The sequence below is a fragment of the Aotus nancymaae genome, unplaced genomic scaffold (genome assembly GCF_030222135.1).
Source record: "Aotus nancymaae isolate 86718 unplaced genomic scaffold, 86718_ANA_hifiasm-v0.15.2.pri h1tg000029l, whole genome shotgun sequence".
Lineage (NCBI taxonomy): Eukaryota > Metazoa > Chordata > Mammalia > Primates > Aotidae > Aotus > Aotus nancymaae.
Genome location: NW_026988442.1, coordinates 11410542 through 11421567, shown reverse-complemented (window position 1 = coordinate 11421567; position 11026 = coordinate 11410542). Strand labels below are relative to the sequence as shown.

Below are 11026 nucleotides of genomic sequence, written 5' to 3'. Positions count from 1 at the left end.
GGGGTTTCACCTGGTTGACCAGGATGGTCTCGCTCTCTTGACCTCGTGATCCACCTGCCTCGGCCTCCCAAAGTGCTGGGATTATAGGCGTGAGCCACCGCGCCCGGCCTTGTAACATCTTTAAAGAGGACAGTGGATAAGTTGGTCACTAGAGTCTGACAAGCCTAACTGGAATCCCGGCAGCTTCGCGAATAGCAGCTGTATGACCTTGGTGGGCCTTCACTGTCCCGTGCCTCAGTTTACTAATGAGCAAAATGGGGTTAATTGTAACACCCTTCTCCCAGGCGTTGGGAGGATTAACTAATTGTGGCGACAGCTTAGTACCCAGCTCCCAACAAACGCCAGTAATTCTGTTGCCAGGATGAGGTCCTTCCAGACATGAGAATCTAGAATGTAAAAAATGAGTTAACGAGAAAGTAGCTGGTCACGGAACTGTGGTTGCGATCCACTGCCCGGAGAAAGGCCTGAGCACAAAATTGGTCCAAGGACTTTATTGATTAGCCCTGACACCCAGGCCAGCAGACTAAACCAGTCTGTAGTCAAGTGTAGATGGGAGGGCAGTAGGTGGAGACGACCCAAAGAGCCGAGACGGAGAGGTCTGGGCATTCAGATGGGACATCCTTCTGGTCTGGTTTATTGTGAGGGTTTCTGAGGGTTGGCCAGAGCCTAGGGACAAGGAAGACTTTTTTACAGAAAGACACCCACCAGGTAAAAACTACGTTGTGCCCAGCATGGGGCTTTGGTCCATCGCTTCCTTGGGGTCCCCCAGGCTTGGATCTGGGGGATGCTCAGGCCATCAGGGCAGCGGGTAAGCAAGACCCACGATGCATACTCCAGGTAGCGGCGCTTTTGCCCCGCAGTGGTGTCCGTGGAGCCCAGAATGCACCTCAGTGACCTGCCAACCCTCAGAAGGGCGGGCGGCTTCAGAGCACGGCCAGATTGTGGCAGGACTTGGAGCGGGCCTTGAGTGCCCGGCGGCGTGCGCTGCGGGCTGTCAGGCGTGCCAGGAAGCGACGAGCGCGCTGGGCTAGGCTGGCTCGCCGTCGGGGTGCTGGGGACTCCTCGGCCACACAGTCCTGGCGGCGCAGCCGCAGTTGGCGCACTACGCCCTCGAAGAGCTCCGCCACGTTGTGCTGCAGCGTGGCTGACGTCTCGATGAATTTACAGTCGAACACCACAGCGCAGGCGCGGCCCTCTGAGGGGGCGGGGCCCGGCGAGCAGGGGTGGAGCCATAGCCGGAAGGTGGAGCAAAAGATAGAGAAGGTATGTTCAGTTGCGATTGGAAGCAAATTTTCCTGTGCCCAGACCTGGTGCTGCTGTCTGGGGACTCAGATAAATCAGACTGGTCTTTAAGGGAAGACAGAAAGCCTGGGGTCAGGTAGGGGCCAGGTTGAATGCCAGGTAAAGGGTGTAATTCATCGGGATTACCTGGGGGAGCTTGTTAAAATGCAGATTTCTGATTTCTGGACCCACTCTCAGAGTTTCTGATTCTGTAGGTTTGGGTTGAAGTCAGGAAATCTGTGCTTTAACAAAATCTCCTGGGGCTTATGTTGCAGGTTTTTTTTTTTTTTTTTTTTTTTGATGTCTGTCCGCAAAACATAGGGTTTTCCACCTCCAGGATGCCACTGGGCCCGAGTTCTAGTCCTCAAGGGCTGGTGACTGTGAAATTGGCTTTTCTTTTCTGGGTCTCAGTTTACACATTTTAAAGATTTTACTCTGTGAGTAAAACCATTTAAAAATTTTATGGGCCCCATCTGATATGTCAAACTTATTAAAATATTCCCACCTCGGCCTCCCAAAGTGCTGGAATTACAGACGTGAGCCACCGCGCCCGGCCGGAATTTTTTTTTAAAAAGAGTTAAAATTATTTTTTATTTTTTGTAGTGAGTGGGTCTTGCTGTGTTGCCAAAGCTAGTCCTGAACTCCTGGGCTCAAGCAAGTCCTACTGCCTTGGTCTCCCAAAGTGCTAGGATTATAGTTGTGAGCCACGATGGCCCACCACATACAGGCATTTTTAAGAAGTGCAAATTTAGCTCTGGTCTTGGAAAATTCCGGCAGCTGGTGAGGAAGAATGATTGAGAAGTAGGAGGACTGGTGAAGGTGGAGATGCCAGGATAGCACAGAGGCTGTAGGCACGAGGGAAGGGGATGTGGGATTAATGGAGGTGGTCTGACAGGACTTGAGGACTGGTTTGGGGGTGGTGAGAGGGGAGGCAAGAACGGTTCCTGGCTTTCAGGCTTAGGCAAGTGGCTGCAGGGTAGGGGCAGCTTGTCAGGGACAGTCACTGAGATGAAGAGCGCTGGAGAAGCAGCCATGACAGTGGGGCCCAGAGGAAGAGGAAGGGTGGGATGGAGGGCTCACCTTCCACAGAGACTTCTCGGCAGCGGGCCAAGTCCGCCTTGTTGCCCACGAGGATGATGGGCACATGGTCTGCCTGATATGTGCGCCGCAGCTGGATGCGTAGCTCAGAGGCACTCTCAAAGCTGCCTCGGTCTGCGATGGAGTATACGATGATGTAGGCACAGCCCCCCTGCAGGCATGACTTCCGGCTCCAGCTTTTATCCTGTGGGAGAGAGACCCAAGGCCTGTCCTCAGAGAGTATCTAGGACCTGGCTGAGAAAGGTGGAGCTGGGATGGTCTAATGGGTGGGATGGGGCTGAGGTTTATAGTTTGGACAGGTGTGGGGGACAAATTCTGCCATAATTCCCTGTGTCACCTTGGGAAAACCAGTGATTCTTTCTGAGCCTCAGTTTCTCTGCTTGAAAATTTAGGCTAACAACACTACCTCACGGAATTCTCTCATTCACTGATAGTTTTGCAGGCTGGGTATTGGAGGCAACATTTACTTGGTTCCTGTTCCTGTTAAAGAGGGTTCTGCCTTGGCCTGTTCAGCACTTTTGCCTTGTTTAGGAGGGTTTAGCCTTGCCGTATGGTTCTTTATGGCTGCTGTAATACAGAATGAAGAGAAAAAAGGAAAAGAGAAGTGAGGACAGGAGGCTGACGTCAGAGGGAAGGCATTTTTCAGGACAGTTTTGAAGACGGAAGTGAAGGAGCAACTTCAAAGTATAATTTCACAAGGGGATGAGAGAGGCAAGGGGCACTTTAAGAAGTGGAGTCCTTTCAAGTTGTTTGACCAAGAAAAAGAACGAACTGGCCTGCTGTTGATATTTCAGATGGTGATCTTTTGTTAGGGACAGCCCTCCAAGACTGGACTACTTGGGTAATAACTTTATAAGTGTTGAGTAAGACACAGTTTCTGTCCTCCAAAAGCTCATGGTCTGGAAGAGAGGCTGTGGAAATGGGGAATTACAGTGCAGTGTGAAAGTACCAGTAAGAGGCATGTGCAAATGGCTGGAGGAGTGGGGTCGGGAGACCAGAAGAACCCCACCTGGCAGAGTGTGGGAGGGCTTCACAGGGAACTGGTGAATAGGGTTAGGAAGGAAGGTCAGGCCAAGCAGGAGAGAAGAGATTCCAGGCAAAGCGAACAGTCAGCACTAAAGGGAGAAAGACTGAGTGTGTTTGTGAGGTGGGAAAGAAGCCAGAAATTTTCTTTCTTTTTTCTTTTTTGAGATGGAGTCCCACTCTGTCTCCCAGGCTGGAGTGCAGTGGCGTGATCTCGGCTCACTGCAACCTCCACCTCCCAGGTTCGAGTGATTCTTCAGCCTCAGCCTCCTGAGTAGCTGGGATGACAGGCACCTGCCACCATTCCCGGCTAATTTTTGTATTTTTAGTAGAGATGGGGTTTCACCGTGTTGGCCAGGCTGGTCTCAAATTCCTGACCTCAAGTGATCCACCTGCCTTGGCCTCCCGAAGTGCTGGGATTACAGGCATGAGCCACCACACTCAACCAGAGCCAGAAATTTTCTGATAACCAAATGGGAATTTGGCGATGAATAGGAAACCATCAGATCCATGGTCAACGTTATTGTCAAAGGAGGGTAAGTTCTCAACAGCCATATTGATCATTTCCCAGGCCAAATAACCTTAGGGTGAGTCAGACTGATGTGGGTTCTGAACCTTGACTATGGACAGGTTTCTTTCTCTGGGTTAGTTTTCCCTATCTCTAGAATGAGAAAGTGAGTCTTGACCATTCATTCATTCATTCATTGCACAAATATTTATGGAGGATTTGCTGTATGTCAAGATCACAAAAGCCAGTTGGTGCATGGATTTGTGCGTAAGAACTCATTGGCAGTGTGATTAAAAATATAGATTCTTGGCTGGGTGCGATGGCTTATGCCTGTGATCCCAGCACTTTGGGAGGCTGAGGCGGGTGGATCACCTGAGGTCAGGAGTTTAAGACCAGCCTGCTTAACATGATGAAACCCCATCTCTACTAAAAACACAAAAATTAACCAGGTGCGGTGGCAGGCACCTATAATCCCAGCTACTTGGTAGGCTGAGGCAGGAGCATTGCTTGAACCCAGGAGATGGAGGTGGCAGTGAGCCAGAGCCAAGTCGTGCCACTGCACTGCAGCCTGGGCGACAAAGCAAGGCTCTTTCTTGAAATCTAAATGGTGAGTCTTCTGATTCCCATTCTACTGATGAGGAAACTGAAGACCAGAGAGGTTAAATAATAATAATAATAATGTGTCCAGAGCTCTCAAATAGCAAGTGAGATTCAAACCCATATCTACAAAATCCCAGAGGCTGTATTATTTTTATTTTTATTTATTTATTTATTTTTGAGACGGAGTTTCACTCTTGTTGCCCAGGCTGGAGTGCAATGGCGTGCACTGGAGTGCAATGGACCTTGGCTCACTGCAACCTCTGCCTCCTAGGTTCAAGCAATTCTCCTGCCTCAGCCTCCCAAGTAGCTGGGATTATAGGCACCCGTTACCACACCCAGCTACTTTTTGAGCCACTGCACTTGGCTGAGTTCGAGACCAGCCTTACCAACATGGAGAAACCTTGTCCCTACTAAAAATACAAAATTAGCCAGGTATGGCGGTGCATGCTTGTAATCCCAGCTACTCGGGAAGCTGAGGCAGGAGAATTGCTTGAACATTGGAAGCAGAGGTTACAGTGAGCCGAGATTGTGCCATTGCACTCCAGCCTGGGCAACAAGAACGAAACTCCATCTCAAAAAATAATTAATTAATTAAAATAAATAAAAATCAAATTTATCAGGCCTCACCCTTGACCTAGAGAGTAAGAAGCTCTGGTCAGGTGCGGTGGTTCACACCTGTAATCCCAGCACTTTGAGAGGCCAAGGCAGGTGGATAACTTGAAATCAGGAATTTGAGACTAGCCTGACCAACAAGGTGAAACCCCATCTTCTCTAAAAATACAAAAAAATAGCCAGGCATGGTGGTGCACACCTGTAATCCCAGCTACTTAGGAGGCTGAGGCAGGAGAATTGCTTGAACCTGCCAGGCGGAGGTTACAGTGAGCCAAGATCGCACCGCTGCACTCCAGCCTAGGCGACAGAGCTAGACTCCATTTCAAAAAATAAATAAATAAATAAATAAGTAAGAAACTCTAAAAGTGGGGTTCTAGAATCTATCTATCTATCTATCTATATATATATATATTTTTTTTTTTTGAGGTGGAGTCTCTCTCTGTTGCTCAGGCTAGAGTGAAGTGGCACGATCTTGGTTCAGGCTCACTGCAACCTCTGTCTCCCAGGTTCAAGCAATTCTCCTGCCTCAACCTCCCGAGTAGCTGGGACTAAAGGTGCCTGCCGCCACCCCTGGCTATTTTTGTATTTTTAGTAGAGACAGGGTTTCACCATGTTAGCTAGGCTGGTCTTGAACTCCTGACCTCAGATCTGCCCACCTTGGCCTCCCAAAGTGCTGGGATTACAGGTGTGAGCCACTACACCTAGCCAAGAATCTATATTTTTAATCACACTGCCAATGAGTTCTTATGCACAAATCCATGCACCAATGGCTTTTGTGATCTTGACACACAGAAAACACAGTTTCACAAGAGTGAAACTCCGTCTCAAAAATAAAAAAAGAAAAAGAAAAAGAAACATCCTCTGGGATTTTGTAGATCTGGGTTTGAATCTCACTTGCTATTTGAGAGCTTTGGACACATTATTATTTAACTTCTCTGGCCTTCAGTTTTCTGAAGACCATCAGTAGAATGAGAATCAGAAGACTCACCCTTTAGTTTTTGAGACAGAACCTTCCTCTGTTGCCCAGGTTGGAGTGCAGTGGCGTGATCTTGGCTCACTGCAACCTCCACCTCCCAGGTTCAAGTGATTCTCCTGCCTCAACCTCCCAAGTAGCTGGGATTACATGCCCATGCCACCACACCTGGCTAATTTTTGTATTTTTAGTAGGGGTGGGGTTTCATTTTGTTGGCCAGGCTGGTTCAAATTCCTGATCTCAGGTGAACCACCTGCTTTGCCCTCCCAAAGTTCTGGGATTACAGGCCTGAGTCACTGCACCAGGCCCAGTTTTTGTTTTGATTGGATTCATAAAATATGTCTAGTGCTTAGCACAGGGGCTGACACTTAGGAAGTGGGCACTCCATAAATGTCAGGTGCTGTTATAAGAATCATTGTCATTATTATGCTCATTTGGGCTGGGGTTTCCTTTTATGGTTGTTAAAAGGAGAGCTGTCAACCATTCTTGTCAATCACGCATCAATGTCCTCCTAAGCTCCACCCCATGGACAGGGCCTCAAACATGTCCTATTATGATTTTATTTCGTTTGCGTTTTCTTTTCTTTTGCTACACAGGTAATACATGCTCATTGTAGAACTTTGAGGGAAAACGCCTAAGCAAAGAGAAGGATCTAAAAATCACCTGGGATCCCATCTCTCTAAGGAATAGGCCACGCCCCTAAAATTTTAGGCCACGCCCCTCAATTTTAGGGGCGTGGCCTATTCCTTAGAGAGATGGGATCCCAGGTGATTTTTAGATCTTCTCTTTGCTTAGGCGTTTTCCCTCAAAGTTCTACAATGAGCATGTATTACCTGTGTAGCAAAAGAAAAGAAAACACAAACGAAATAAAATCATAATAGGACGTGTTCCTGCCTAGTGCTCTCTTCCTGCTCTGGTTTCCTTTTTCTCTAGCTACCAAGTCATGATTACTAAGAGTTATCATTTACAGTTCTTCACCCCATTCAGCATTTTTTCATGCTTTATACTGGGCTTACCTCTGAGATTGTGTAAGAACTTTAAAAAACTAGCTGAGGAGGAAGGCAGGAATGGTTAACCCATTTATCAGATGAGAAAACTGGTGCTCGGAGTGGTTAAGTCAATTGCACAAAACTACACAACTAGTAAGAAAAAGAAAGGGGGTTCAGCCTTAGGCATTTTAGTGCCAAATCCAGCGTTCCTTCTGCACAATGTGGGTGGGTGGGATGAAGGTGGAAATAATGATGGGGAGATCTGTGGGAGGAGAAGCACGTTCTGGGATGTCTGCTGGGAGGGGATTATGGAGTGAGAAAAGGGGCCAGGGTCAAAAGGGTCTTCTGTTTGGGGTTGGAAAGACTGCTTGCGGCTGTGGGTTTTGGGGGAGGGTGCTGCATCCTCAGCTTTTGCTCACACCTGATCTGTAGTGTCCCAGGAGGGGACAGGAAGGAGTCTGGTATTAGGCTCAGCACCCATCTCCCCAAATCCTGCTTGCAGTACCATACCAGTTTCTCGGCCTCCCAGGTGTCCACGACCAGCAATGTGGTGTCTTCTCCATCCACCGTGAGGGTCCTCTCATACACACCTTCTGCAACCGAGGGAAGAGCTGGATCTCAGGGAGGAGGGGCAAGCCTGAGAGAGTGTGGGGTTCCCTACCCCCTTTCTGGTCACATCGCCCCCTCCACTTCTCAGAAACACTCATCACACTTGTTTGATGCCTGTCTCTCCTGGTAGGAGCTCATGTCTTCCTAGCTGCCATAATACCTGGTGCATTGTAGGTGCCAAAAAGACTTGATTGATTGAATGAAGGTGAGGTGGTGGGGCTAAAGTTGGGCTAGGAATTCTCCCAGGCCTGCTCTGTCTCTGACTTAGTGTGTGCTTCAGGCAGGTCACGTTATCCTCTCTTGGCCTCAGTCTTCCTATTTGTAACACATGGGTTCTCACTTTTGAGGCTGGCGGAGGGAAGTCAAGACTAGAGAAGAGTCTGGCTAGATGTCCCCACCTTTTCTCTGCGTTTAATCAACCCCTTTCCCCACTCACCCTATGTCCTCTTGCCCAGTCCTTCAGGGCCTACCTTCGTCTCTTCTATCTTCCCTGTACTCCATCATCCTGGGGCCCCCGACACTCTCAGGTCACTGCATTTCTTGGGAATAAAGCAATCCAGGGCCCAGAACCTGGGGTCTGGGAGTTTCCCTTCTGCAAAGGATCTTAATTTTGCTGTAGGTCATGGTGATCATAGATGGGTGTCTACGGGACTAGGAGAATCAGAGTCAGAGGCGTTGGGGTGGGGAGTTTCCGAGCTGGGTGGAAGCCCACCATTTCTTGACATGGAACTCAGAATTGCCACCCTTATGACGTGGAAATGAATCATACACTTCTCATTCATGGGAAATTGGCAAAATTCTTGTTCTATTCAAGAATTTCCCTCCCCTTGACCATTCATTGTGCAGGCTGTGCCCTGTACAGCTTTGGAGTGGGGAATGTTGAGAAACATTACGTTTACCCTGCCCCCATGGCTCCTCTGTGGAGGGTACCTTTTAGTTTGTAATTAGTGGTAGGCAGGTAACAGCTGCCTACTTGGTATATTCTTGAGTTATGAGTAAATATAGAGCATTTGTGTATTAATAAGAATCACCTGTCTAAGAGCAAATAAATACGTGGATGAGAATCTGCTCAGGGCCTTCCGCCTGGAAAGCTGTCAGCCTCTCAGCTCTCAGGCTGTTGGTCCCCTGGATAGATCCACTCTGTTGTTCTATCTGGGTGTTCTGCCTCTCGATACCTTCAGTGCTACCTGGGTGGGGGTCTCCCAACCGAGCTGGTTCTCAGTACGGGAGGACATGGTTCATGTCATAGTCTGAGTGAATGATGCCCCTTAGAGTTGAACAGTGCATGACTTGTACAACTGTTCTTGGGAGCCCAGTGCCCTGGTGACAGGGCTTTCGCTCCTTTGGCCACATCCCAGCCCAGCCCATATGGCCCCTACCTCCCAGCTGTTCATGGAGGTCCTTCTCTTGCTTCCCTGCAAAGAGGCTGGCCAGGCTGGTCTTCCCCACTCCAGGATCTCCGAGTAGCACCACACGGTAGAGGGCCTCCCAGGAGCCTTCAGAGTCACTGGATTCAGAAGACCAATCATCTGGGGCAGGGGAAGGCTTCTGGGTGGGAGGATTGAGGGAGGCTGATTGGCCCAACCGGGGATGTTGGGATTGAGTGGAAGGCGCTGTGCTCAGGAGGCCAGGCTGGCGGCCCCGTGGGGACAGGGGCAGTGGGGTGCTGGCTCGCCGGCACAGAGGGGTCTTTGCTTCCTGCCCAGTGTTGAGTGTCATCTTTGGTAGAGGGGTTTTGCTTCTTCCTTCCTTCTGAAAGAAGGGGGAATTGCCTGTCAGCCAGTGGCTTTGAGCTGCTGCTTCTTTCTATAGCATCCTGATGAGCTGCTGAGATGGCTTCTTCCAGATCCCCCTCTTGTTCAGATGGGAGGAGGAGGTGCCTCAGCTTCTTGGGGTGGGGGCCTTCTGGCTTCAGGCTCAGCGTACACCTGGATCTGGCTGGAAGGAGTGAGCGCACAGGCTGTGAACACACAGACATGCACACCCAGAGGCCATTAAGGACGACCTACTCCTGATGACAGGCAGGCGGAGGGACAGCAGTGAGGTGGGGTGTCCTCACATGCACACTCCCCACTGTGTACACGGGCCTGCCCTTCCCATACAGCAAGAGGCCCTGGCTATGAGAGGCATCTGAGTTGTTCCCCTCCTCCCCTTCCCCACCGCTCTCTTTCACAGGTTCTGGGTCGGGAGTGCAGTTTGAGGTCCCCAACCAAGGATAGGGGTTACTTAACTTCGATGCCCAATTTCACGGAGTCTGAGGAGGAAGGGGCAGGAGGGTGGGTTGATACTCCAGAAGGGTGAGGGGGGCATGGGGGTAACCCGACTGTAACCCGAGTGCCCTGGTGCCATGGGAACCGCTTGTCTGACCCGCCCACTGTGTGAAAAATTCAGGAGCGGCTGGCGCTACGTCCTCCAGCTGCTTTTAATGACCGGAGCTGCGGCCGGCCAGGCCTCAGGTTAGGTGACAGGACAGGGTCCTGGCAGGGAATGGGGAGGGCAGACCACAGGGCCCAGGAAGGCTGTGCCATTCCTGGAGGCTGGGTCCGAGCTTTCCCAGCCGGCATCCGGGGTGTGAATCCCCCATCCTGGGGTGGGGGGGGTCTTTGTCCAGGGCTACCCAGCCTTCCGGGTCCCAAGGTCTGAAGACCCTCACCCTTGGGACGCAGTTTCGAAGTCCCCCTACCCTGCCAACGCTGCAGAACCCCCCTGCAATCGCCTGGCGAACTCTGCTCCAACTTGAGCAAGTTGGCGGCGCGGAGCGCACGGCTTTACCTCAGCGTGGGAGGGGTCCAGGGTCCCCCGCAGCTCCAGCGGCAGGATGCTCCAGGCTGCACCACCCGCCTCCGCACGCAGCCCCTCAAGCCGGTTCCCCTCCCCTCGTCGCCTGGGTCGGGGGAGGAGCCGCGACCCCGCCCCATCCAGCCCCGCCCCATTAGGGCAGCCCCGGGGTCCCCGCCCCAAGGCCCTGGCCGCTCAGTGACTTTTCTGACAGCGCAGAGCTCAGCTGACCCGCTTCTGCCAGTCCTACTAACCGAACCGGGTGGAGGGTGATGGATGAGAGAGGATGGAGCTCTGGATTCCTGGGTCTGGAGCGTCCCATCTGCGTCCACATCTGTCCGCTCCCTCGAGGGGATGAATCAACACATTAGCCCCCAGAAAAACCACTTGGGGAACTTGCTAAATGTTCAGGTCCCACCTTCCAAGAGAGGCAGATTCTGCAGTGCTGGGAGAGGGGTTTGAGAATCTCATTTTAAACAAGTGCCCCAAGTGATCCTGGTGCAGATGGCTCATTGACCTCACTTTGAGAAACTCTGCTCTGGATGAAGAATTAAT

The 11026-nt window shown here is 50.8% G+C and overlaps 1 protein-coding gene across 3 annotated transcripts; it reads right to left on the bottom strand.

Annotated features, from left to right (window-relative positions):
• Nucleotides 1-475: 475 nt before the first annotated feature.
• REM1 (RRAD and GEM like GTPase 1) lies at nucleotides 476-10535 on the bottom strand. 3 transcript variants are annotated; one of them, XM_012455241.2, is made up of 5 exons: nucleotides 10466-10535; nucleotides 9073-9631; nucleotides 7595-7677; nucleotides 2362-2563; nucleotides 476-1195 (listed from the first exon to the last, which is right to left on the bottom strand). In XM_012455241.2, the coding sequence occupies exons 2-5, from the start codon at nucleotides 9410-9412 to the stop codon at nucleotides 924-926; spliced, it is 897 nt and encodes a 298-aa protein (XP_012310664.1). In that variant the 5' UTR covers nucleotides 9413-9631; nucleotides 10466-10535; the 3' UTR covers nucleotides 476-923. The 3 variants fall into 3 exon arrangements, with proteins under 3 accessions (XP_012310664.1, XP_012310666.1, XP_012310665.1); XM_012455243.3 differs by having other exon boundaries at nucleotides 476-666; XM_012455242.2 differs by lacking the exon at nucleotides 10466-10535 and having other exon boundaries at nucleotides 9073-9663.
• Between the last annotated feature and the right edge of the window lie 491 nt (nucleotides 10536-11026).

Excerpts from the sequence above, each read along its gene's own strand:
- REM1 (XM_012455241.2), bottom strand. The coding sequence starts at position 9,412 with ATGACACTCAACACTGGGCAGGAAGCAAAGACCCCTCTGTGCCGGCGA. Across the intron at positions 7,678-9,072 it reads CCTCCATGAACAGCTGGGAG|AAGGTGTGTATGAGAGGACC; the intron begins GTAGGGGCCATA and ends CCTCGGTTGCAG. Across the intron at positions 2,564-7,594 it reads CCTGGGAGGCCGAGAAACTG|GATAAAAGCTGGAGCCGGAA; the intron begins GTATGGTACTGC and ends TCTCTCCCACAG.